Source organism: Natator depressus, chromosome 7 (assembly GCF_965152275.1).
Source record: "Natator depressus isolate rNatDep1 chromosome 7, rNatDep2.hap1, whole genome shotgun sequence".
NCBI lineage: Eukaryota > Metazoa > Chordata > Testudines > Cheloniidae > Natator > Natator depressus.
In genome coordinates this window covers 124,062,432-124,090,154 of record NC_134240.1, presented here as the reverse complement: position 1 = coordinate 124,090,154, position 27,723 = coordinate 124,062,432, and the positions used below count along the sequence as shown (strand labels likewise).

The following is a 27,723-nucleotide window of genomic DNA, read 5'->3' as shown; positions in this document are numbered from 1 at the left end:
CAGCCCTTGTTCTTGGTGCCAGCTGGCATAGGGCACAGGGGGTGCATAGGGTTTTACAGGAATCCCCTGGGCAGATGCATATTAAGGTCACAAAAGGGTGGCATGTAAGGTCTCTGTCAAGAACCAGAACCCCTGGTTGTCATAATCTCTTTGAAATGCATATGCGGATAATAATTAAAGAGTTATGTATCTATACTGGAAATTATGTTCTCATACCCTTGGAGTTAAGACAGGTAACCATGAGATGACAGGCCTTAAACAGATTCCTTTGAAGCAGGAGATAGCAGACATTTACCTCCTGTCTGGTCATTGTGTCTCACAACATATGCATATGGAGCCAGATGCTGATTAAAAGATTGCAAAGTCGACAAGAAAGGGCAGTCACAGGAAAAACAATCAGCAGAGGGTGACGTGTTCATGAAAAAGAACAAAGGATGGTTCTGATTTAAGTAAAGGTAGCAAGAGACACCCTGCATCCTTCTCCTAGGCAATAAGCTGACAGGTGACTTATCTCATAAAAAGGGATCAGAGCCTGCCTGGCTGGAAAACACTGGTGAGCAATACTTCATTAGACATGAGAGTACCAGTAGTAGGTGAGATCAGTTGAAGCAGTCAAGCTAGAAGTGCATTCAGGAGCAGGTATCAGGGTATGTGGAATGGTGGGCCCTTTATTCTTGAATATTCTTTTCTGATAGTGCAAAGAACCTGAGCCTGCAAAGGGCAAGTCCAGGCATTTCCCTGATGGGAGCAGAGGATGTTCCATCTGCTAGAATCTAGGATGCAGTGTTTTTTGTTGGGTTTTTTAAATTGCTATTTCAAATTTATTGGTTTTAAGAAATTGTAAATGTCATTAATGGGGTGTATAAATACCAACGTGGTAGCTGGTGAAAGATGGTGTCTGTGCTGGATCAGACAAGAGGTGAGGTGTCGGTATTTCACTGTGACTAGTTATGCCAGAGGAGCCTACAGGCTGTTATAAGGTGTGTCAGGTGTTCTTGGACCTGCCTGTACAAGGGGAGGGGAGCATTTGTGGTCACTCCTGGGAATATAGTGTTACCCTTTTGACCTGAGCAATTAGCCAATATTGAGGGTCTTGCAGGTTGTTTCCACTAAGAGATTTAAAGAATGTCATCAGTTTCAGATGTACGTAAAGATCTGTTCTTCTTTGAGTGATCGCTCGATTCCAACCAGGTGTGCACACACCGCAAGCACGGTCGTCGGAAAGTTTTCCCTTAGCAGCTCCCGTTGGGTTGGCCGTGGAGCCCCCTGGAGTGGCACCTTCATGGCGCTCAATATATGACCCTGCTGACCCGACCCCCCTTCAGTTCCTTCTTACTGTCCGTGACGGCCATTGGAACTGCATTCGCTTGCCTTGCAAGTGCTTCCCTTAGTTTTCTTCTTTAGCCTGTAGTTTCTAGTCTAGATTTCAGTTAGTAGTTAGTTTGGTTTAGTGTATATAGTAGTTTGGGTTAGGGTGCGGAGTCAACCCCTATCCCTTACCTCCACTCGGCTCCAGGGCATGCCTCGGGGCCAAGGGTTTAAACCTTGCGGGTCCTACGGTAAGCCCATGCCAACGGGTGACCCCCCCGCCCCCCAACGACGCGTGCCTGAAGTGTCTGGGGGAAGAGCACCAAACAGACAGGTGCAAAATCTGCAAGTCTTTCCGCCCTTGAATGAAGAAAGAGAGGGATTTCCATCTGAAACAATGCTCTCCGTCCACAGCCTGCCACAGAGTGCCGGGATCCGGCCCCAAGGACATCAGTGTGGAGCGCCCCGGCCTCAGTGCGCGACACGGTACCGAGGAAAGACTCTGATTCAAGAGACCCTCAGCGCCTGCTCCCTGGCACCGCAAGCGGCGCACTCACTGGTGCTGCACAAGCATCACACGAAGACGGACAGGGGTTGTTCCCAAGTGCCAAAGGCAGTGCCAGGTGCAACAGCAGTGCATCCCACAAAGGAGCACTCAGCACCCAAGGACCAGGAGTTGGCGCCGTAGACTCCACGGACAGACAGTGCCAGGTGGAGGAGTTGCAGTCCCCCTCCATCCCAGACACTTTCGAAGCCACCAGGGACGTGATAGAAATGATGGCCCCTCAACCTCTGGTTATCAGGGACAAAGCCCCCGGTATTGCCGTGCCTGGCACCATCTAGGAGCAAGCCGGCCATGATGCGGCGATCACCTTCCTCAGCTCTGCACTGTTCACCCCGGCACCGTTCGGGTTCACCATTCCCGAGGCACCGTTCCCCAGCTCGGGACCCCGTGCATGGTTCCCAAGCTCGGTCCCCATCAGCGGCCTCTCAGCACCAGTCCCCATCAGCGGACTCTCGGCACCAGCGGAGCAGCATTGGTCCCCGTCAGCAGCCTCTCGGCACCAATCCCTGGCACAGGAACATCGGCACCGGTCCCCAGCTCAGTACCACTTGGGGCCACCATGGTCATCACAGTCTGGATCAGTGTCATCTGACTTGTGCATCTGACTCATTTTATTCACGCTGCAGCAGGCACAGGTCGCATTGGTGCAGAAGTGAGGCAGCAGCGGCATGGCCTCCACATTGGCAGCTACAGCCTCAATGGCCTCTTTGGAATCCCTGGGCTTATCCCTAGGCCCAGGGCTCATTCTCCAGGGGCACTCAGTCAGTAGCCTCCGAGGCCCGAGCACCTCAGTATAAAGATTGGAATTGACACCAGCACAGGGCCTGCAGCCTGTCCAGGGCACCGTTGACGCAACCACAACTGCAGCCCTGATGGCTGGCCAGACTACCGCTGCCGTGACAACAGTCCGTGCAGAACCCACAGGCACTGACGAGGAGGACGCTAGAGAGCTGGATGGTCAGGAGCACCCGGTACCGCCTCTAGCTTCCTCATCCTCGTCCCCAGACAAGGCGGTTGCAGGGACTTCGACCTCATAACCTCCCTCGATAGACCATCATGCGCACCAGGACCTCTAGCGCAGAATCGCCCGCAACATGGGATTGCAGGTGGAGGAGGTTATCGAACCAGAGGACCCCATGGTCGATATCCTGACGCCGGGGGGTACCTCCTAATTAAAACTATACAGAACAATACAAAATGCTGTGGCAGACCCTGGCATCGATTTTCCCCTACGGTGAGGTGCGTGGAGCACAAGTACTTTGTCCCATCCAAGGGATATGAGTACTTGTTCTCGCACCCACAGCCCTGCTCCCTAGTAGTGACCGCGGAGAGACAGGGCCGGCAAAGACCTATCCCAAATCCAAGGAGTCTAAAAGATTAGACCTTTTTTGGTGGACCTTCTACTCAACGGGGGGCCTGCAGCTGAGGATAGCTAAACAACAAGCTATCCTCAGCAGATACAACTTCAACTTGTGGACCTCCATGTTGAAGTTCAAGGAGCTAATTCCATCAGACTCCAGGGCTGAATTTGAGGCCATTATTGATGAAGGGAAGGGGGTGGCACGAACCTCTCTTCAAGCCTCCCTTGTTGCAGCGGACTCTGCTGCCTGCACCCTCTCATTGGGGTTAGCTATGAGAAGGGGTTCATGGCTGCAGGCGTCTGGACTTACCCCCAAAGTGCAGCAGACTCTTCAGGATCTGCTCTTCGAGGGCACAGGTTTAATCTTCTTCGAGTGATTGCTCATGTGCACTCCAATAGGTGTATATAGGTCCCTGCCAACCCACCACCTGCTCAGTTCCTTCTTACCACCAGTGACGGTTATTGGAGCAGCTCAGTCTCTTGCATTTGCAAGTGCCTACCGAGCGATTCCCTTTTCTTAGTTGTAAATAGTTATTAGTTAGTTATATAGTAGTTTGTAGGAGCTGGGCTTACTTCGAGGGGCTTCTCACCCACACTAGTTTACCCAGGCACCAGGGCATGCCTCAGTTAAAGGGGTTTAAGGCATGCAAGAGGTGTGCGAAACTTATGCCCACAGGCCATCCACACGCTGCCTGTCTCAGGTGCTTAGGAGAGGGCCATCAGACAGATAAGTGCCCAATTTGCAGGAGCTTTAGACCCAGGACTAAGAGAGAGCAGGACTATCATTTAAAGCTCCTCCTGATGGTGTCGGCCCTCCACCCCCAGACGGCAATGGAAACGGCACTCGCATCATCAGTGCGCAGCGCCTCGGCCTCAGTGCGGGATGTCCTGGCACCGAGCAAGGACTCCTCCAAGGAGCACTGGCGCCGCTCCCCAGCTCGTAAGGCCAGTGCTACCAGGCAGCACCGCTTACAGTCTTAGAATCATAGAATATCAGGGTTGGAAGGGACCCCAGAAGGTCATCTAGTCCAACCCCCTGCTCAAAGCAGGACCAATCTCCAGCTAAATCGTCCCAGCCAGGGCTTTGTCAAGCCTGACCTTAAAAAATTCCAAGGAAGGAGATTCCACCACCTCCCTAGGTAACGCATTCCAGTGTTTCACCACCCTCCTAGTGAAAAAGTTTTTCCTAATATGCAACCTAAACCTCCCCCACTGCAACTTGAGACCATTACTCCTTGTTCTGTCATCTGCCACCACTGAGCACAGTCTAGAGCCATCCTCTTTGGAACCCCCTTTCAGGTAGTTGAAAGCAGCTATCAAATCCCCCCTCATTCTTCTCTTCCGCAGACTAAACATCCCCAGTTCCCTCAGCCTCTCCTCATAAGTCATGTGTTCCAGTCCCCTAATCATTTTTGTTGCCCTCCGCTGGACGTTTTCCAATTTTTTCACATCCTTCTTGTAGTGTGGGGCCCAAAACTGGACACAGTACTCCAGATGAGGCCTCACCAATGTCTAATAGAGGGAAATGATCACGTCCCTCGATCTGCAGGCAATGCCCCTACTTATGCATCCCAAAATGCCATTGGCCTTCTTGGCAACAACAGCACACTGTTGACTCATATCCAGCTTCTCGTCCACTGTAACCCCTAGGTCCTTTTCTGCAGAACTGCTGTCAAGCCATTCGGTCCCTAGTCTGTAGCGGTGCATGGGATTCTTCCGTCCTAAGTGCAGGACTCTGCACTTGTCCTTGTTGAACCTCATCAGATTTCTTTTGGCCCAATCCTCTAATTTGTCTAGGTCCCTCTGTATCCTATCCCTACCCTCCAGCGTATCTACCTCTCCTCCCAGTTTAGTGTCATCTGCAAACTTGCTGAGGGTGCAATCCACACCATCCTACAGATCATTAATGAAGATATTGAACAAAACTGGCCCCAGGACCTGGGGCACTCCACTTGACACCGGCTGCCAACTAGACATGGAGCCATTGATCACTACCCGTTGAGCCCGACAATCTAGCCAACTTTCTACCCACCTTATAGTGCATTCATCCAGCCCATACTTCTTTAACTTGCTGACAAGAATACTGTGGGAGACCGTGTCAAAAGCTTTGCTAAAGTCAAGAAACAATACATCCACTGCTTTCCCTTCATCCACAGAATCAGTAATCTCATCATAGAAGGCGATTAGATTAGTCAGGCATGACCTTCCCTTGGTGAATCCATGCTGACTGTTCCTGATCACTTTACTCTCGTGTAAGTGCTTCAGGATTGATTCCTTGAGGACCTGCTCCATGATTTTTCCGGGGACTGAGGTGAGGCTGACTGGCCTGTAGTTCCCAGGATCCTCCTTCTTCCCTTTTTTAAAGATTGGCACTACATTAGCCTTTTTCCAGTCATCTGGGACTTCCCCCGTTCGCCACGAGTTTTCAAAGATAATGGCCAATGGCTCTGCAATCACATCTGCCAACTCCTTTAGCACTCTCGGATGCAACTCGTCCGGCCCCATGGACTTGTGCACGTCCAGCTTTTCTAAATAGTCCCTAACCACCTCTTTCTCCACAGAGGGCTGCCCCTTGGGGCACTCCGCTTGACACCGGCTGCCAACTAGACATGGAGCCATTGATCACTACCCGTTGAGCCCGACAATCTAGCCAGCTTTCTATCCACCTTATCGTCCACCTTCAGTGCCACATAAGAAAAAGAAGGTGGACAGGGGTCATTCCCCCATCAAGAAGCCACGAGGGGATTCTAGCAGGGTGCATCCTCCAGCGGGCAACCCACGGTCTGGACCTTAAGGCCTGGCACTGTTGACTCTGTCCCAACTGGAGGCCTGTCGAGTCCAGTGCTGGTGGACTCCCCGATTTGGGAGGATTTGGAGGAAGAGCTCGACCTCCCCTCCATGCTGGATAACTACGAGGCAGCATGGGACCTCATTGCCATGACGGCGCAGTCCCTGGCCCCGCAGGTGCGGGCTCCGGCACCGCAAGCTTAGCCACTGTCAGTGGCAGCAACGACGGCACCAGCTGCAGCATCTATCCCGGTGCTGCATATGACTCCAGCCCATGATTTTACAGCGCTACTCACCATCACCCCGGTACCATTCCCTGGCACCGTCCAGCTCCGCTCCCCCATGGTCGGGCACAGACTACTCGTCCGAGTCAGGCACTGAGTCTTCTGTCTCTAGACGCAGCCAGTACCGCTCCTGGCACTGGTCTCGGCACCGCAGACCGGTGGACTCATTGGCACCGGTGGTCACCTGGCCGCCCCAGTGGCAGGGCCCAGTACAATGGCCCTTTTGGACTCCTTGGGCCTACCACCAGGCTCAGGGTCAGGGCTCCAGGCCAGCATCGGTGACATCTGCCCCCTGTTCCCCCACCCCCCAACAAAGTTGCTGGCTCGCCACACCCCCCAGGTCTCCTTAGGACCCCACACGAGACAGGGACTCTGGGCTGTCTCATTCAGGTGCAGCGCTTGAACCAGCACCCATCAGTTATATTGGAGACACCTCCAGTCAGGGGTGTTCTGAGGTACCTGACCCAGCCACCAAAGAGACAGAAGGGCAGCAAGACCCTGTCCCATGAGCCTCCTCCTTGCCGGACGAGACGAGCACCACCACCACCCTTCCGGCGATGGACACCAGGGGACACCAGGACCTTCTTAGAAGGGTGGCCCTAAACCTGAATCTCCAGGCAGAGGAGGTCACAGAGGAGTCGGACCCAATGGTTGACGTCCTTGCTCTGGAGGGCCCATCTAGGGTGGCCTTGGCCTTAATAAGAACGAACCAGACACCACTAAGGTGCTCTGGCAGACTCCGGCCTCTATACCACCCACCACTAAAGGGGTGGAGAGACACTATTTTGTGCTGCAGAATGGGTACGAACACCTTTTCACCCACCCCCAAGCAGGGACTCTGGTGGTCAATGTGGCAAATCATAAGGTGCGGCAAGGGCATCCAGGTCCCTCGCCTAAGTCATGAGACTCTAAGAAGCTGGACCTTTTCGGCTAAACGGTCTATTCAACTTGGGGGCTTCGGCTTCGAGTGGCCAACCAACAAGCGGTACTCAGCTGCTAGGCTTTCAACTCTTGGAGCTCATTGGCAAAGTTCCAGGAGTTGCTCCTGGCTGACTTGCGCAAGGAGTTTAATGCGCTCCTCGAGGAGGGCAGGGTGGTCTTGAGAACCTCCCTCCAGGCTGCGTTAGACGTGGCGGACTCAGCAGCTCGAACTATGGCCACCACCATTACAATAAGGCGCAGTGCGTGGCTGCAGGTGTCGGGCATACCACCTGAGGTCCAGAACACGATTCAGGGCCTCCCCTTTGACTGTGCAGGCCTGTTCACCCAAAATATGGACTCTCGCCTGCACAGTCTTAAGGACTCATGGTCGACTTCGAAGTCTTTGGGGATGCACACCCCTGCACCTCAAAGAGCCTTTTAAGCCTCAGCCCCCGTCCCGCTTCTACTCTGGGCCTCCTAGGTGAGACTCGTCCAGGAGATGGGGCAGAAATAACAGGAGGCGCCCGCCACAGTCCTTCTCAGGCCAAGGCCAGGGTTCGGCCAAACATCTCCCGGGCCCGAAGCCAAACCTTTGAAGATGCACCGGAGGATGGAGCATCAGTATTGAACTTGGATTGTTACCCCCACCTTTGTGAATCGACTCTCCTGCTTCCACCGTGCTTGGTCCCAGATCACATCATATCGCTGGGTCCTCAGCACGGTAGGGGTGGGATATTCTATCCAATTCTGTTCCCTCCCACCCTCCTTCCCTGTCCCTCTTCAGGGATCCTTCTCACAAACAGTTCCTTTTTCAGGAGGTGCAATCACTCCTTGCTTTAGAGGCAAAAGAGAGGTTCCTCAGGAATTCAGGGGCAAGGGGTTCTACTCCTCTATTTCCTCATCCCCAAGGCCAAGGGTGGGCTCTGGCCTATCCTAGATCTGCGAGACCTCAACACATTCATAAGGAAAGTGAAGTTTCACATGATCTCTCTGACTGGCGTCATTCCTTCCCTGGATCCAGGGGACTGGTACGCCGCCCTCGACTTGAAAGATGCATACTTCCATATATCCATTATCCCGGCCCACAGACGTTTTCTTCACTTCATGGTCAGCGGCCAGCACTACCAGTTCAGGGTGCTCCCATTTCGGCTCTCAGCGGCCCGCCGGGTATGCACCAAGTGTATGGCGGTCGTGGCAGCCTTCCTCCATAAACATCAGGTGCAAGTGTTCCCGTACCCGGACGACTGGCTCATCAAGGCCAAGTCGCAAGCACAGGCTGCAGAGCATGTGTCTCTGGCCTGGGCCACATTCCACAGGCTGGGCCTCGTACTGAATGTGCCCAAATCCACACTAGCCCTGACGCAGAGAATAGAATTCATAGGGGCTCTCTTGGACTCCACGCAAGCCAGGGCTTCCAAGCACTCATGATCATTATCAAAAACCTTCTCCGATTCCCCACAACCACGGCCAGAAATTGCATGAAACTGTTGGGACATATGGCAGCCTGCACATATGTTTGTCCAGCACACTAGGTTATGCCTTCGGCCCCTCCAGGCATGGTTGTCGCGGGTGCACAGCCCAGGCAGGGACCCACTGGACACGATAGTGACCCTCCCCCCTCGCATTCTTGAGTCTCTCCACTGGTGGCTGCAGCCACGAGTGGTCTGTGCAGGAGTACCCTTTGGCAAACTCCAGCCTACACTATCGCTAGTCACGGACGCCTCGGCACTCGGTTGGGGAGTGCACCTGGGCAATACCAGAACCCAAGGCCTATGGTCCCACGCAGAATTATCGCTGCAGATCAATGTAAGGGAGTTGAGGGTGGTTCGTCTGGCATGCCAAGCGTTCCAGGCCTGCCTGCAGGGCACAAGTATGTCAGTGCAGATAGACAACACTGCAGCGATGTTCTAGATAAACAAACAGGGTGGTGCTCGCTCCTCTCCCCTGTGTCAGGAAGCCCTCAAGCTGTGGGATTTTTGCATCGCCCACTCAATACACCTACAGGCGTTGCATCTTCCAGGAGCGCAAAACGAGCTAGCCGATTGCCTTAGCCGCTCGTTCCATGGTCATGAATGGTCCCTCCGGCTGGACATTGCGCACTTGATTTTCCAGAGGTGGGGCTCTCCCCACATAGACCTGTTCGCGACGCAAAGCAACAGGAAGTGCCAGCCGTTCTGCTCTTTCCTGAACCACAGCCCAGGTTCCATCGCAGATGCCTTTCACCTTTCATGGACAAGTCACCTGCTGTACGCGTTCCCGCCCTTCCCTCTCATACACAGAGTCCGCCTCAAGACTTGCCAGGACGGGGCTTCCTTGATCCTCGTAGCCCCAGCGTGGCCCCGCCGGCACTGGTTCACCATGCTGTTGAACCTCTCCTCTCAGTGGACAGACCAGTAGCACTTCCTGTGTGCCCGACCCTCATCACACAGGACCACGGCCATCTGCAACACCCCAACCTGGAGTCCCTCCACCTTATGGCATGGAAACTCCATGGCAGAACCCGATTGAGCGTCAGTGTTTGGACCCAGTGAGGGAGGTCCTGCTGGCAAGCAGGAAATCCTCCACTCATGCCACATACTTGGCAAAGTGGAAGCGTTTTTCCATCTGGTCTCTGCAGAGGGGCACCGAACTGCAACGAGCGCCAATTCCCCTTGTTTTGGACTAACTGTTATACTTCAAGCAGCAGGGGTTGGCAATATCATCTCTCAGGGTACACCTTGCTGCCATTTCGGCCTTCCACCCGGGGGCAGCTGGTAGGTCAGTCTTTGGCAATTCCATGGTGGGCCGGTTTCTCAAGGGCTTGGACAGACTTTATCCCCAGATACGACAGCCCGTTCCCCAGTGGGACCTCAACGTGGTCCTGTTCATGCTCATGGGGCCCCTCAAACCCATGGTGACCTGCCTTCTGTCCTACCTTTCCTGGAAGGTGGCCTTTCTGGTAGCCATAACCTCAGCCAGAAGGGTATCTGAGCTCAGAGCGCTGACTTCCGAGTCCCCCTGTTTGGTCTTTTATAAAGACAAGATGCAGCTACGCCCTCACCCTGCATTTCTGCCAAAGGTAGTCTCCCAGTTTCATGTGAACCAGGACATATTTCTACCTGTGTTCTTCCCTAAGCCTCATGCCAGTAACAGAGAGCACATGTTCCATTCCCTGGACATCAGGCGTGCCCTAGCATTCTACAATGAGTGCACAAGGACGCCACACCTGCATTGGATCATTCCTCTTGTTTTATGAATCATCTATCCCATTTCTACTGTGCTTGGTCCCAAATAACATCGGACCGCTGGGTCCTTCGCACAGTAGAGGTGAGATATTCTCTCCAATTCTGCTCCTCCCCTCCCTGCCACCCACCTTCCCCATCCTTCTTCAGGGACCCCTCTCACGAGCAACTCCTTATCCAGGAGGTACAATTGGGGCAGTGGAGAAGGTTCCTCGGGAGCTAAGGGGTAGGGGATTCTACTCCTGTTATTTCCTAATCCCCAAGGCAAACGGGGGTCTCAGACCTATTTTAGACCTTCAAGGACTCAACCAGTTCATGGTGAAGTTGAAGTTCTGCATGGTCTCCCTGAGCACGATCATCCTGTCCCTGGATCCGAGAGACTGGTATGCTACCCTTGACATGAAAGACGCGTACTTTCATATAGCTATTCGGCCTGTGCACAGATGGTCAACCACAAACATTATCAGTTCATGGTCCTCCCATTCGGTCTATCAACGGCTCCCCGAGTGTTCACCAAGTGTATGTCAATCTTAGCAACCTTCCTCCTCAGGAGGCAGGTGCAGGTATATCCTTACCTCGATGACTGGTTAATACGGGCACTCCAGGGAGCAGGTAGAGCCTCAAGTCCGATTAGTCAGATTCACTTTCAAGAGACTGGGACTCCTCCTTAACGTGAACAAGTCAACCTTATCACCGACCCAAAGAATAGAATTCGTCGGGGCGATGCTGGACTTGGTACAGGCAAGGCACTGCTGCCAGAGACCCGGTTCCAAGCTATAACATACATTATTCAAAACCTCAGGCAGTACCAGACTACTACAGCAAGGGGATGCCTGAGTCTCCTCGGCCAGTTGGCAGCCTGCACTTACATGGTCTGACATGCCAGACTGAGGCTCAGACCCCTACAAGCATGGCTTGCATTCGTCTACCACCCAGGGCACAACAGCCTGGATTCAGTGGTCGCTGTGCCAGTGCAAATACTTGAGTCCCTCCAATGGTGGCTCGACCCTCGGTCAGTGTGCGAGGGAGTCCACACATGCTATGAGCTGGCTAAAGTTCCGGCCCCAGCTGTTATGGCACACTCCACAAGGGCACAAGCCTCGTCAGCGACTTTCCTGGCCCAGAGCCCCATTCAGAAGATCTGCAGAGCGGCAACCTGGTCATCAGTGCATACGTTTACCACTCACCAGCATTCCAGAGATGATGTGGCATTCGGCAGAGCGGTGCTCCAGTCAGCAATTCCTGAACTCCGACCCCACCTCCGGGGGAGAGCTTGGGAGTCACCTGATTGGAATGGACATGAGCAAGCACTCGAAGAATTAAAAATGGTTACTCACCTTCTCGGAACTGTTGTTCTTTGAGATGTGTTGATCATGTCCATTCCAATACTGACCCTTCTTCCGGAGTAGCTGGCAAGAAGGAACTGAAGGGGGGTCAGGTTGGCAGGGTCATATATTGAGCGCCCTGAAGGTGCCACTCCCGGGGGCTCCACAGCCGACCCAATGGGAGCTGCTAAGGGAAAACTTTCCGACGACCGTGTACACGGCGCGTGCACACCTGACCGGAATGGACGTGAACAACACGTCTCGAAGAACAACAGTTACGAGAAGGTGAGTAACTGTTTTTTTTCCATGTGCCCAGGAAGAATCCAACAACAGAAAACTGGTTTGTTGCTCATAGTTCCCAGCTTCTTTCCAACCAACACTCTACCCAAAAGTGCGCGCTCCTGCTGCCTCTCACTCAGCTTTTTCTCAGGGTCACACTATAAGTGCTTCTTTGGCTGTCTCTGGGACTTCCTTGGGGCCTACTCTGTGGTGTTTCTCCTGCCTCTCTCTCTCACCCCCCACCCTCCCTCCAACAATACCTAGCCCTCTGTGTTTGCATTCAGTCCCCAGTCAAACCCCTCAGCCCATATAGCTCAGATTCCTAACCAGCCTTTGCAAACAGCCTGTGTTTTGGGTGTTGACTCCTGCTGTTTCAGATGTGTCTATTCCATAAAGGAGTTTAGGTGCTTTTTACATTTGTTCTGAGTGACAGGCAGCTGCTTCAGCCACCAGCTTCCATGAAGTTTCACCCACCCCCAGCATAAGGATGTGAACACTTGATAGAGGAGGAATTCTTAGCAGTCTATTAGACAAGCTTTAAGGCTGGGTTTAATAAGAGGGTTGCTATTGATGTCTCTGCGTAGAGGTTAGGAGTAATATGCAGGGTTCGCTATGGGCTGTAGGGCTCAGTTAAGAGAGCATGAAATGGAATGTCTTATTCTTCCCCTTCTCCCCAGGTCTGGGGATCTCAGGTTACTCCCAGGACACAGAGAAAGCTGGCCTCTCCCTCCAGCAATGCATGAAAAGAGCTCAGGAAGTGGTTCCAGAACAGCAGCACGGAGAGACCCCTGTCTACCTTGGGGCTACAGCTGGAATGCGGCTGCTCAGGTACTGCAGACATGTAACCTTCACCTTCTCTCAGGCCTGGTCTACACTACACAGTGAGGTGTAATGTCAGTGTGTACACACTACAGCCTTGCTCCTGCCAATGTAAGTGCCCTACTACCCCAACATAATGACTCCACCTCCATGAGAGGCATATGGCTTAGCTCAGTGTAGTTAGGGTGACATAGCGTCTGTGTAAACACTCCGACTGTTGGCTGTCTTGTCAATTTCACAGCAGGTACCCTCAGGGACAGGAAATACCAAGGGCTGATTTCATAACTGGTGCCCCTCAATAGACTGGCATGGGACCGCGCTGGCCCCACACTACACAGCTTGTGTCCTGTTCAGCCCCTCTTCTTCCCATCCACGGCAATGGCTCAGCCACATGTGAGCCCATCCTGCGTGTAGAACAGAACCTTCTGACCAGGGGACCTTTGGGAATGAGTGTTCCTGTGTCTGAGTCACCAAGGGATATCCAGGATTCCTCAGTCAGCCCTTGCTATCTCTGCCTCACACAATGTGCCTCTCTCTTCTCCTCACCTCAGATTCCCCCTGCTCTCCCCACCCAGGCTTCTCCCTCTGTTTAGCTCTCTTCCTGCTTCCTCCCTTCACCACTCTGCTCTGACCCCTTTCCCTGCCCTGACTTTCTTTCCCCATACAGTGCCCATGCACTGTACTGGCCCCATTACAGGGACGCTCAGATGGTGGTAGTATCATCCCAAACTGGCCCATATGAGTGGATGTCTGGACATCTCTTGTATCCTAGTGAAACAGAGGCATATCCCCATCCCTACTTCCAGCTCCTTGGCTGGTCAGGTAACTCCCAGATGAGTATTGCCTACAGAGACTCCATGAAGGTAGACTGTGGCATGCTGTTTCTTTTCTAGCAGTGATACAAGGGCTTGTGAGGGGAATCCCGGGGTGTGATATCTAAGACTGCAATTCTTTCATGGAGGTCGTGGAAGTCACGGATTCCGTGACTTTCCGTGACTTCCGCAGCAGCTGGTGTGGCTGACTCAAGGGCCTCATTGGCCTCTGCTGGAGCAACCCGGGGCCAGCTACTCCGGCGGTACCTGGGGCCAGCCGCACCAGACACTGCTCGGGAGGCCCCGGGCAGCTGGCTCGGGTACCGCGCAAGCAGCAGCTGGTCCTGGGGACCGCCCAAGCAGCGCTCCCGTGGGCTGCACCAGGGCCCAGCCGCACCGGACACTGCTCAGGAGACTCCGAGTAGCTGGCTCTGAGGACCGCCAGAACAGCAGCTGGTGTGGCTGGCTCTGGGGACCGTCCGAGCAGCGGTCCTGGGGGTACCCTGGGGACCACCCGAGCAGCAGTGGTCCCGGATCAGCTGGAGCAGTGGCTTGGGGTGCCTGGAAGATGCCCAGAGAGCAGTGCCCGGGAGCAGCGACTCGGGGGCAGTCAACCCCCAGCACTGGAGCAGTCCCCCCACCCCCCAGCAGGGGCCCCCGAGAGCAGTGGGGCCCAGAAGTAGAGATTTAGTCACAGGTATTTTTGGTAAAAGTCATGGGCAGGTCACAGGCTGTGAATTTTTATTTATTGCCCATGACCTGTCCAGAAATACCCGTGACTAAAATACATGTGCCTAAATGTTAACCTTAGTGATGTCCTCTAATGGGTGTGCTCAGTGGTGCGTGCCTGTGGGGATTCCTGCTCTGCTTCAGGAAGTGACTGCTGTTGTCGGTGGCAACTGAGTGAGCATCAGAAACAGCAGTGGACAAGCTGGGATGGTGAGACAGTAAGGAATGATGTCACTGAGAACATCTAGTGTGTTAGATCCAGATTGCACTCCTGTCTTACCAAAAGTATCACAAGTGTGTCCTCGGGGGTACAGTAAAACCAACAGGCTGCTGAGAGCTTCTAGACTGGAGTCACTCAGTCCTTTCCTCTGTACATCCAGCTTGCAGAACAGAAGTATAGCTGACAGAGTCCTCTCTGCAGTGGAGAAGACGCTGCACTCATCCCCCTTCAACTTCCAGGGTGCCAGAGTCATCAGTGGTCAGGAAGAAGGAGCCTATGGCTGGATCACCATTAATTACCTGTTGGGCAACTTCAAGCAGGTAACGTGTCCAATAGCTGGGGCAGGTGTAGTAGTCCAGAAATGTGGGGGGTGGGACGTTGTAAACCATACTTGGCAAGAGGGCTTCCGCCAGCACTGGCTTCTTTTACAACCCCTTTTACCAGGGGTCAGAAAGTGACCACACACAATTCTTCAGCAATCCAGCTTCCAAGGGCTTGTTAGGAAACTAAATGCATCAGCTCTCACATGTGAGGTGGTGTCATGATGGGCTCCACACCATTGGTACAAGCACAATTTGTCAGTGCATAGGAACAGGAAGCTTCTAGAATTCCTCCTGCAGTTTCAGCTAGACAAGGTATCCTCCTTAATTTCCCATCCTAAATCACTGCTGTGTTCTTTTAAACAGTTACTGTGTTCCACCCCAGAGTGGGAGCATTTCAGTGGCTGACAGAATGATTCCTCTGTATTGTTGGTAAAGTGTTTGGGGTTCTGTGGCATACACGGCACTAGAGAGAGGTGTCATTTTTTTTTTACTATCTCTCATAGGGATCGTTCAGTTGCAGATTGTGTGTTCTAGCCCTCCCATGGACACTTGCTGTACATCATCTCCTTTCTCTGTTGACCCCTCATTTTGCCCCTCTACCCTGTTCTCCCCACACCCTGTGCCCTGCTCCAGGTCCCCATACCTCCCTTCTGCCCTGTGCTACCTCCTCTCTCTCTCTCTCCTCCCAACCTTTCCCCTTATTCCTGTTTCCCTCACCCCCAGGCCAGGAGCCTTGTCTCATTTTCCCTGTTTTCTTTTAAGCCTGGCTGGCTGAACTTTCTGCCTCACCTGAGATCCAGCAGGGAGATGTCAGGGGCCCTGGACCTTGGCGGAGCCTCCACCCAGATCACCTTTGTACCAGACCAAGAGCCAATTGAATCTCAAGAGAACTCACTGCACTTTCGTCTCTATGGCAAGAACTACAACGTGTATACACACAGCTTCCTGTGCTATGGGAAGGACCAGGCTCTGCGCCTGAAGCTGGCCAGTGACCTACAGGCAAGTGTGAGAGCTCCAGGGCCAGTACCTGTGGGGCTGAGAGTTTCTGGACCCTTCTCACCTTTGGCATGTTGCTTTTTGCACACACCACTGTGGTTCAGCCCGGTGTGGCTGGAACCTGAGCCTCACAACAGTGGATTTCAGTGGGGAAGTCTCATTATTCCTGACTTACAGCCAGGAACAAAGGCCAGAGGTTTCAAACGTGGCCACCAATTTGGGGTGCCTCAGTTCTTGGGTACCCAGCTTGGAGATATCAGGGGTCTGGTTTTGGGGGTGTGAGCACCCACAGCTCTGACTGAAGGCAGCAGGAGCTGTGGGTGCTCAGCACCTCTGGAAATCAGGCCCAAAGTATCTCAAATTCCCACTCATTTTGAGTGCCTAACTTTGGAAATATGGCTGCAAATGACTTGCCTGCAGCCACACAGGAGGCCTGTGACGGAGCACAACACAGAAAGCAGGACTCCTGAGCACAGAGGATGAGTTTGTGGTTGGCATGAGAATCCTGGCATGTTATATCTGTCCCCAGTCCCAGGGAAGCTTTCTTAGGTCAGTACATCCTGTTGCTGTTTTCATGGTCCTGTTCTCTGGAACTGAGTGCCAATGGCCTGCTTTTTTCACCTGCAGAGCACGCGGAATGGCAGCCTCCTGGATCCCTGCTTTCACCCAGGATATTTGAGGATTATGAATATAAGTGACCTCTACACGAACCCCTGTATAGCTAATGGTGAGCAGCAGCTTCCATTCACACAGCTTCACCTTCAGGGGAATGGGGATTACCAAAGGTGCCGAATGACCATCCAGAAGATCTTCAACACTAGCCATTGCCCTTACTCCAGCTGCTCCTTCAATGGGATTTTCCTGCCTCCATTACAAGGGGAGTTTGGGGTGAGTCTGGACGCCCAGCGGCGTGCTCTAACCCAGAGCAGACACAAAGAGACTGCTTAGGGTATGTTCCCGGGGGGCTGGAGGGAAGACTGTGAGGCACTTTGGCGGGGGGAGTGGGGGCGCGGGCTCTTGATAGTGTGGTCTGAGCCTGTAAATGCCACCAGAGAACTCATCCAACCTAGTTATAACAAATTTGGTTTGAGTTGTGTCCACACAGCAGACTTTTGTACATCACAGCCATATGTCCACAAGTTTGTGTCCCCCCACCTCCCACACTGCCTGTGTTTGTGTCCGTGCATTCTGGAGAGAGAAAGTGCCTGGAGGTCAGATACCCAGAGTGGCACTGGTAGCTTGCGGGGCAGTGAACTCTGAGATGATCTACACAGCAAAATAACGCCACAAGGCCTGGTGACAGGAGGCCAGCCTGGACCTCTGCCAGGGCCAGTGCACTCTTAGCTGCCATGATCACTAACCAGTCTGAGCTGTGTTGTGCGTGGGACATAGACCCCTTCTGCCATGTCCCTTCTAACCTGCCTCAGTTCTCTTTCTCTCCCACCCCCAGCTCTTCATCCCATTCCTATTCTCCTTAACTACTCAGTCCAGTCTCCACTTCCCAGACGTCTCATCCCCATCCCACTCTTCTTGCCCTCCAGAGTCCCAGTCTCCCCCCTCCACCATCAGTCCCTGTCTCTTTGCCCAGCCAGTCCCAGTCCCCATGCCCCAGCTTCTCGTTCGATCTGTCTTTCCCACCACCCCACACAGTCTCCCAGTCTCAGTTGTCTTGCCCAACAGTCCCGGCCTCCACACCCTCCTGGACAGTTCTCACTACCAGTTTCCTTGCCCAGGCAGTCGCATTCTCCACTCCCCTGCTCTCTACTAGTCTCCCTCCCTCCCCTGGTTCCCAGTCCTGGTCTCTCCCCAGCTCCCAGTTTCTCTCTCTTTCCCCTCTCCAGTCCCAGTTCCGCAGGCTCCCTGTCACAATCTATGCCTTTCCCCTCCCACAAGTCTGGCTCTTGTCTTCTCTGCTTTTGAATCATGTGGTTTCCTCATCCATGCTGCCTGGGCACCATTAGGAGAGTAATTGAGAGCAGAGAAGAGACAGGCTTCTTGCTCTCAGTGCCCACCTTGGGCTGGCCCACAGCAGCCAGGAGCTGTAATTGCAGGAAAAGTCTGGCTTCACCCCTGTAGCCCTGATATGAACATACTCAGTTGTTCTGTGGGGATGGTGCATGCACAGTCTGACACATGGAGGAACTGTGAGGGGAGGAAACATGCTCAGTGTGCACAGAATCTTTGGAAATTTTAGCTGCTAATTGCTATTGCTTCTCAAGGAAACAGTTACCAGAATTTTTTAACATCAGAAAACACTCTATTTTTCCCCGAAATTAATTCTTAGAAACAGCTGAAACATTTTGCCTGAAACTTCAAAAAAATAAAAGAAACACCCTCCCCCACAACACACTAGCTTGAGATAGAAACTCAGTGTGGGAACTCTCAAGTTTGGCAAAGTTATAAGCAACTGAAAAGAGGCTCTTATAATGGGAAGTGTCATGCAAACGTAACAATAGGCAGTGCTACCAACCTCACCTATAATAGGAGGCAGTGATCGAGTCGCTATCCTTTGCTTCAGCCCCATGAGAGTGTGAATACTTGGCACCTATAATCCTGACCCAGCCAGCTGCAAAACCCTCTCCCCAGACACCCAGATGTGCAGCCCATGGGCATGTTCATGGAGCCCTATGCAAGCCGGAATGCGCCCTTGTGCTGGGATTTCTGTATACGCAAACACTTTGGATTCAAAGAGGGAGCCCCATGCTCTGGAGTTTCATTGCTCGGATTTGGACTCTGCTTTCCATACTAAGGCTAAGCAGGTTTAAAATTTTCTCCCCTTCCAGGCATTTTCTGCTTTCTACTTTGTGATGAACTTTTTAAACTTGACGACAGAGAAGAACCCAGTCCCCCTGGACAAAGTGACAAGCACCGTGGAAAGATTCTGCTCCAGACCTTGGCACGAGGTAAGAAAGTGACCGGCTGCAGCAGCAGGAGGCTCTTGCTCTGCGATAGCACCCAGGAGTCAGGGATGAGCCCTGGTGGTGATGGCTGTGTGTGGGAGCCAGGCAGCAGGTGTACTTCCCCCTCACAAACCGTTTCTAGGGAACGTCTAGACTTGCCATTGTGCGGAATCCTCCCTATGCCAATTTACAGCACACGTACCTTCTCCTGCACTCTGGCACTGCTTGCTGTGGTGTCTGTAGGAGTCCTTTCCTGCTCTGCTTTTGGCTAAGTGACATCTCTACTAGTGAGAAGCTGTTAGGAGAGGCCCACACATACATAAATACTTCCCACCATTCATCCAGTGCTAGGGGAGAACTTCTGAAACATCTGGCACTGCTAGAATCTAGATTAATGCTAATGATGGAGTGGGCAGATGCTACCAGCACCTGGAGAGAGGTCTGTGGTGCAAGCCAGGCCTGTGGTAACCATGTGGAGCAGCAAGCAAGTGACGTCTTTGTCTTGCTCCAGGTAAAGGCAGAATTTCCCAAGATAAAAGAGAAGTACCTGAGTGAATATTGTTTCTCCGGGACCTACATCCTCTCCCTCCTGGAGAATGGCTATGGATTCACTACAGAGAAATGGGAAAGCATCCAGTTCCTTGGAAAGGTAACTTCACATATGTGGAGAGTTTCTAGATAGGGAGGGCTATGCATGTGACACCCACACCCTATATACCACCCCCTCTCTGTTGGGCTATAACACTTGTGACACCACCTCCACCCTGCCCCCTCCCACACACATAGACACCTTGCCCCATACCACCGCCCCTAGAAGAGACCTGACCCTCTGAGTCTCTCTTGTCCATACCAACCCACTCCCTGTACATTCCGTAGTCCTGATAGGTAATTCAGGTCTTGTCCTCTTTTCCAGATTGGCAGCAGTGACGCAGGCTGGACTCTGGGCTACATGCTGAACCTGACAAACATGATCCCTGCAGAGAAGCCCCCGACACGCCCTCTCTCCCATGCCAGTTATGTGGGGCTCATGGTGTTCTGCTCTCTCGTGTTGGTGGCTGTGCTCCTGCTTGGCTGGCTTACCTTCCACAAACCGAAGTGCCTGCAGAAGGGACTCATTTAGGGAGAGGCAAATCCCGCAGTGGAGGATGTAATGGGCCCCTGCCACACCAGCTGTCATACAGAGTTCTGAGGTCACCTGCAGAGCCAGCCTTATCCAGCAGAGTCCCTCCTGCCTTTCACTGAAGCTACTGCCTGTACAAGGGCATTCAATCTTCTCCTCTGGCTCACACCTGCACTGATGGATGCTGGGATACCACAGGCTCCTCTTCTCTGTGGAGGTGTATCTTGCTGGGGTCCCTTCTTGAATGGATCACATGAAGCCGCAGCTTTTCGGCTCCCTCTGCTGCTTGTTCTCTTTGGTCTTGCTTAGACAGAGACAGCAGTAATCCCTGAGGGAACTGCTGTGACTTGGAAGCACCAAGCTGGCTGTGGGGCTAATCTCAGGGTTACACAGGAAGCTATTGCACTGTGCAGAGATCTATTTCCTTTCCTTGGGAGATGGTCCCCACAGCTGCTCAGAGCCTGTCTGAGCAGGGCATCTGCACCAGCACAAACCAAGCTTGCTGCCCTTGGCCCCCTTCAGCCCCTCAGGAGCATGCTGTGTCCTAGCTCTGCCTATCATGCAAAACCTTCTGGATCCCAGCTGCCCACTGCTTAGCTGGCCACACAGCTGGACACCAATATGGGACAAGCAGATGTGAGGGAGAAGGAACAGAAGATGTTGGGTCTGGAGGAGGCCAGCAGCCTTGGCTGAGCCCTGGCAACAGACCTGAAATACTAGGAGGCACAATGTTCCTTCCACAGAAGATTGCTGTATATATGAAAGGAAACCTCTTCTCTCACCACCTTCCAGGACTTATCACTGGCCCATAGCAGGCCCCTGTCCAGATTGAGTCTGATGTAAGGGACCTGTCTATCTGGTCACACACATTCTTAGCCAGACACCACTGATCTCTGCAGGAATAACTCACACTGGGCAAGGATCATTTGCAAACAGCTGGGATTTATATTGTACCTGTAGGCAGGGTTCCCTGGACACTGGACCCTACAGCACACCTACAAGATTCCAGCGGGACCATCTCTCTGGCAATGCTAATCACATAGAAACCTAGGCCCCAGGGAAGGGTGTTTAGTAGATCATGTTCCTTTAAAAGACACATGGCAGCAGTGTAAACCCGAAACATGCAAATACTGATTAATTGATTCATGCTTTGTGTTTGCGACGTGCATGAAAATTAGTCACAATCTGAAAATTCTTTCCTTTCCCCCTGCTTAGACTTACCATCTCAACCTCAAGCCCCCACACCTTCCAGTCCCTCCCAAATGTACACACCAGCCCATTTTCTAGCCTTTAGTATGGGATAGCAACTGATCAGATTTCAGCCTCCTGTGAGGTCACTCTTCCCACTTTTTGCTAAAGAACTGGAGAAGAAGCTGGGACTTAACTTCTATAACAAGCAGAAAACACTGTGAGGCATCTTCATACATCAAAAGGAGCCAGTTGCAAATCTCCTCCCATGATAGTGATCCCCCTGCTTTGGAGGCAAAAAGAAAAGGAGATTCCCCAAAGCCAGTGCTGTGGGGTAAAGGGTTGACTAATAAAGGTCTCTACTTAGTCCCCAAGCAGAGCTCTGGAGGGGAATCAGGTGGAGGGAGCTTTATCCTGATCGACACAACCTCCTTTCAGCAGACAGAGATGTATAGAGTTTAAGGCCGGAATGGTCCACTCAGATCATCTAGTCTGGCCTCCTGCATAACACAGGCCTGAGAATCTCACCCAGTAATTTCAGTATCAAACCCATAACTTCTGTTTGAGCTAGAGCATATTTTTTTAGAAAGGTATCCAGTCTTGCATCAACATTAAGTGATGGAGAACCCACCACAACCATAGGTACATTGTACTAATGGTCAGTTACCCTCACTGTGCAAAATCTGCACCTTATTTCTAGTCTGAATTTGTCTAGCTTCAGCTTCCATCCACTGATCTCATTATGCCTCATTTACTGTCAGAAATCTCTTCCCCCTTGTAGGTACTTGTAGACCATCATAAAGTCACCTCTGACCCTTCTCTTGGATAAACTAAATAGAGCTACTCTAGACTCACTCTAAGGCAGCTTTTCTAGACCTCAAGGCATTTTTGTCGCTCTTTATTGAATACTTTCCAATATCTGAACATCCTTTTTTTGAAGCATTGACATGCTGTATACAGAGGTAAGACCTCACCCCTACTCCTGCTTGATATTACCCTCTTTATAAATCCAAGGATTACATTCACCCTCTTAGCTACAGCATCATGTTGGGTGCCCACATTCGGTTTATCTACCGTGACCACTAAGGGTATGTTTACACAGCAAAAAAACCCTCTGCGACAGTGAGTCTCAGAGCCCAGGTCAACTGACTTGGGCTCGTGGGACTTGTGCTGTGGGGCTAAAAATAGCCATGTAGCCATTCTGACTCAGGCTGGAGACCAGGTTCTGCAACCTTCTCCCCTTGCCTTTTACATCTAGATATAACCTTGCATCTGGCCGTATCAAAAGGCCCAGCTTACCAGCCGATCCAGTTGATCTGTATAACTGACATGGCACCTTCATTATTTACCACTCTACCTATTTTTCTGTCATCTGCAAACACACTGAGACCCTGGAATGGTCCCAGGGCCAGAGTCTTCATTCTGAACTCAGCGCTGGAATGGGAGAATACAAGGGAAAGTTTGCCCTGTAAATGAAGTACATGATCAGGGCTGCTCCAGCTGAGAATAGTTACTCTGACACATCCCATTTCCTTCCACCAACTCTGCATTGTCTAGGGAACCTCCTTCTGCAGGGAGCCATTTCCACTGGGCTAACAGCCCCTTCTTGCTGTCAGAATGGGATGGAGAGTCTGCTCCAGCCTGCAGTCTAGTCCTCTCCCTCTTCTCAGGTCAGCAGTAACACTTCACCTCTGAGTGGGCAGCCCTCAGTTCTGGTAAGTGATGGCTGTAAGTGAGTTTTGCCCGATGGCTAGGGAGTTGGAATTGCCAAATGTCAGGAAATTCTGAGTTGATGAGCTAGATTAATTGAAGCTGGTGTGGGGAGAGGGGTAATTGAATGCCCCATCCCAGACTGGCCCCTTCTGTCCTAGTAGGGAATCATGCCAAGGGAGATCGGACAGATGTCTTGGGGTCTCTGTTGGAGAACCAGTGTTGCCAGTTCTCATGATTTAATTGCGAGTCTCAAGCTATTTGGTGTTTTTTTTTAAAACCCAGCTCTTGGAATTGTGATTAGGTGAGAAGCTCAGATTTCTTTTCTTTTCTTTCAAAAAAGCAAGTTTCTAGCCCTGATGGTTGTGGAGAAACTTGGAAACGTTGCCTGAATGAACCCTAAAGGCTCAGAAGGCAAAGAAAAAGAACCCTAAATGTGTGGGTTTTTTTTTTTTTAATTTTATGATTTGTTAAGCTCATCTCATGATTCCTGGGAGCCAGATCTAGGATATTTGAGGACTTGAGATGGTCACTACTGAGAGAGGCAATTTTCATCTGGCATCCCCATAGGAGCCCTGCAGGCCAAGGCTGTATAGAGAATGCACTGAATCTATATATCCCACCAGCCTCCTTCCTTCCAGGCCAGCACTGTCTATGCCGTGGGCTGGAGATGGCCTGCGGTGCTCTCTGTACTGGCCATTTCCCCCTGCTCTGACCTTCAAGGACTTTCTGCTTAGGGAAAGCTGCCCCAAACCACAGAGTCATAGGCTTTCAGGCCAAACTTCCTATATAGCACAAGTCAAAAAGGTTCACTAGTTAGCCCTGCATCCAGCTCAGGAACTGGAGCCTGATTAAAGTGTATCTTACAGAAAGGCCTCCGGTCTGGATCTGAAGACTCCAAGAGATGAAGAACCCACCCCTTCCTGTATAGTTTGTTCCAATGGTTAATCACCCTTTTAAAAACTGGTGCCTCATTTCTAACTGACAGGCTTCAGCATCCAGATGTTGGTTCTTGTTCTGCCTCTCTCCTCGAGGTGAAAGAGCTTGTTAGTCCCCAGTATTTTCTCCTTGTGAATTACTTCTACACTGTAATCATGTCACCTCTTGGCTCTTGCTCTTCTTTTGGGAAAATGAAACAGACTGAGCTCCTCAAGTCTCTCCCTGTAGGGTGTTTCCCCAGCTCTTGCGTGGGAGTCAGCAGAGAACCTGGGCTGAATTTAGCCCAGTGTATGCAAGGCCTCCCTAGCTTTGTGACTCCTGGCTCCAATTCTGAGCAACCTCTTTCCAGGCAGGCTTCCTGAGTTGGACTTTATAACTTTCCAGGCTGCAGCAGGGACCTGCAACACAGTCAGACTCTGCTGCCTTCAGGCCGGATAAATTCCACCAGCTGTTCACCTTCTCCCCTTCACACAAAGGTCAGGCTTGAAACTTCACAGCAGTAGAAACTTCACAGCAGTAGAACAGAGTGAGACTCATGCAGGGCTAAAGGCTGGGTAGGTGCCCAGCCCTCAGTTAAATGGCTGAGACTCATGCAGGGTTAAAGGCTGGGTAGGTGCCCAGCCTTCCAGGACCATCCCGTCCCCTAGCTACTGACTTAAAACAACCCCACTTACTCCCCACTCCCAAGTCCAACAACCTCCCAGTGCAGCCCCTGTCTGCAAATGCTTCCCTTGGCCTGTCGTTAAAACCTAGTAGAACAGGCTGAGTTGCTGGAGTCTCTTGTCTGGGGCAGATGACATGGCAGTGGGAACAGTACAGGATGGCAGATTCTGACTGCTTGGGCCTTCACTCCCATTCTGAAAACACTGATTTGTAATGCTGACACTACCCAGTGTTTCTTATGCCTTGCTCTCTGCACTGAGCACCAGATCGCACCCAGACCCAGAATTCTGCTGGGGCAGCTGGCGTGTGCGAGTGCTGCGGGGCAGGTGCCGGAGCCTAGGGGCTGCTGGGTGTGTGCCCCACAGGGCTTGGGGGCATGTGCTGAGGCCAGAGGGTCTGCGCCCCCCTCACGGGGGTCACACACTTTCCTTGACACCGGTCTGAATCCCTAGCTTTCCTGCCCAGCCCTGCTGCACCAGATTTTTCATTCTACACACGTATAAATTTCAGTATCCTTCTTAAAATCAAGACTTGTTGATCGACACCCGTGGAGTTTCCTCACTCTTTTCCAGAGGGTGGGAAAATGGCCATAATGAGGAAGAGGGGAGTCATTTCATTTTTGGAATGAGATGGAAAAGTCCCAGGAAGGATTTTTCTCCATTACATGTTTTCTAGGGTCTTTCCTAGTCCAGTTTTAAACATCCCAGTGGTGGGGCTCTCACCCCATCTCCTGGCAGACAGTTCTCCAGCTGGATCCATCTGCCTCCCAGTGAGTGGTGGGGCTCCTGCCCCATCACCTCAACAACCCAGCTTGAGGTGTCTCACCATCAGGAAGATTCTCCTGAGCTTCAAATTAAATTTTCTGTTGTTCAGTTTGATCCAATTCTTCATAATCATGTCCCCTTGGATTGTATCCTAAATCAGCCCTCTCCACCTGTAACGTTTATGCATGGCCACTATTTGTAGATATGTCGGCGTCCCCCTGCCCCACCACCTCAAAAAAATTGTCACTTAGCCAAGTCAAATATATTTAGCTCTTTTAATCTTTCTCTACTGAATCTTTCCCTCCAGCCCCAGCTCATTTTTGTGGTTCTTCCCTGAAAATTCCTCCAGTTTTGCCAATATCTCTCTGGTAACAAGATGCTCAGAATTGCAAATAATCTTCCAGCTGGAGTCTTCCAGGCTGTGTATAGAGAGACCGTCCTCTTCCTGTCCTGTGACCCGAGGCCTTTGCTTGTGAAACCTGGGATCATGTTGGCTTTTTTGTTTCTCTTGCTGCACTCTCATATTGCAGATTCCTACCCTCACTCGTCACTATCATTGCCTCCCAGTTTTTCCCTCTCTGAATTTCTAGGGTTTGGATAAATGTTGCCAGCTGTAGTAGCTGCATTGTTTCCAAAGTAAGTCTCATTTTCTTTCCTGTCCCTGTTTCTAACACCTAGAGCTCTTTGTGTTTTTCACTATCCTCACTGGTGTTTGCAACTCATTTGGTATCTGCTGTAAACTTAATTAACTTGTTTGCCCTATTTGCAGGTGTTAACAAAGACCAGTACCATCTGCTACTCACCTTCCCCCAATTTACTGCTCCTGGTTCGTTTCCCCTGTAAACTTACTGTGAGTTCTTTCTGTGTCCCATTATTTCCTTAGGGCCAGAAGGGAGATTTACCAAACCACCAGTGCGCAGAGCAATCTTGGCATGTTTTCCACCATTAGGGCCCCAGGCTCCTTCCTGTTACAGCATCAGTCACAGGCCACCTGTGAATAGCAGAGCTGTGAGGGTGTGGTGGAGGGAGGGGCTCATGCCCAGGTATTACAGTATCTCATTAAGCCCACGATACAGTGCTCCAATGGCTGAGTAACACCATCCTACACAAGAAATCTGCCACCCCCTCTGAGTGCACCTTCCCTGCCAAAAGCCAGTGCAGCCCACTAGTGCTCCAAGGTTACACCAGTTTCCTCCTTTCACTCTCTTCAGCCCTGGGGCACCTACCATCTGTGCCTACAGAATTCCTCAAAGCCCTTTCCAAGTGCTATGCCTTTTGCTTTTTTCCTGCAAGCATTAACAGAGGCTGGTGCCTGCTGCACCATTTCTTATCTGATGTATTTAGCACCTGTACAAAGCACAACTGGAGAGAGTTCCTGCTCCTGAGAGCGTATCACCTCCAGAGACAGAAGATGAGAGTCGGGGGCAAGGAGTTAAATTGGGGATGGAAGAAGGGGGTTAATATATTGTTAAATGTATATTTATTCCTTTTCCTTGTATATCTGGGCCTCCCCAAAATGAATCATTGTGAGTTTTAAGGATTTGCTCTTTCCATAGAATGGGGCCTTAAATGAGGCGTGGGGTGGGGGCCTGGTGCCTTGGACTGGGAACCTGGGGGTGGGGGCTGGCATGGGAGAAAGCACCAAGACAGGAGCAGACAAAGGATACACTGGCCTGGTGCAGTGAAGTGGGTGAGGGTAGGGTGTGATGTGGAACAAAATCTAGAGGCTAGTGCAGAACAGTGCTCAGCAGGGTCAGGAAGTTTATTTTGAGTGGAGGGATTCAGTGAGCAGGGGATGTGGCAGGACTGACCCAGCCAAACGAATTTCTAATGGCGGCTGTGGGTAGGAGGATACTCTCGCCTCTCGATGCTGCAGGCTGCACATAGACCTGTCTGTCCCTGATTTGCCTACTAGCCTCCAATACTTGCTTTAGTAGTAATAAACAGCCTTTCCTCAGAATCGTGCTGCCCTTACCTGGAAAATCCTTGCAGAATGATGGAGGAAATGGAGCCCAGAAGGGTGCCGCATGGACCTCCTTCTCCAGGGTGTGGGGAATGGGTGCTGTGCAGCACCCATTCCCCAAGGGGTGGGGGGACAGGTAGTTTATGGAGTGGAGGGGCGTGGGGAATAGGTTACGTGAGGGATCCTTTCTTAAGGAGTGCCCAGATGGTGCTGAAGGTTCTTTGTGTTGTCTGCTCCTGACCAATACAGGCATTTTGCTCTCGGACATGGGGAGCAGGGAGGGCCCATGAAGGAGCTGCTGGGTCAGCAGCGCCTCAGGGGCAGAAGTTATAAACCTGGGACTGAAACAGCGCTTAGCTCTGAACTGCCCCACTCTGCACCGTGAGCAGGGGCTGGGGGAGCAGGCTTCTCCCCTGGGAGTGATGGGCACAGCATCTCACATCACAAGGGGGAGGGCGGGGCATGGAGCCCCGCTCCTGGCTGGCAGATTCTTCTTGGCCTCCAATACTTTGGCTTTGGTGGGTTGG

General features: G+C 51.9%; 1 protein-coding gene across 2 annotated transcripts in view; it reads left to right on the top strand.

Moving 5' to 3' along the window:
• Positions 1–26,685, top strand: part of ENTPD1 (ectonucleoside triphosphate diphosphohydrolase 1) — a 104,566-nt gene extending 77,881 nt beyond the window's left edge. For both annotated transcript variants that reach the window (XM_074959573.1, XM_074959571.1), the window contains exons 4-10: positions 12,728–12,878; positions 14,791–14,950; positions 15,716–15,946; positions 16,571–16,837; positions 18,733–18,852; positions 19,361–19,498; positions 19,763–26,685. In XM_074959573.1, coding sequence (XP_074815674.1) covers positions 12,728–12,878; positions 14,791–14,950; positions 15,716–15,946; positions 16,571–16,837; positions 18,733–18,852; positions 19,361–19,498; positions 19,763–19,969 — 1,274 coding nt within the window. In that variant the 3' untranslated portion in view covers positions 19,970–26,685. The remainder of the gene's footprint in view (positions 1–12,727; positions 12,879–14,790; positions 14,951–15,715; positions 15,947–16,570; positions 16,838–18,732; positions 18,853–19,360; positions 19,499–19,762) is intronic.
• The last annotated feature ends 1,038 nt before the right edge of the window (positions 26,686–27,723 follow it).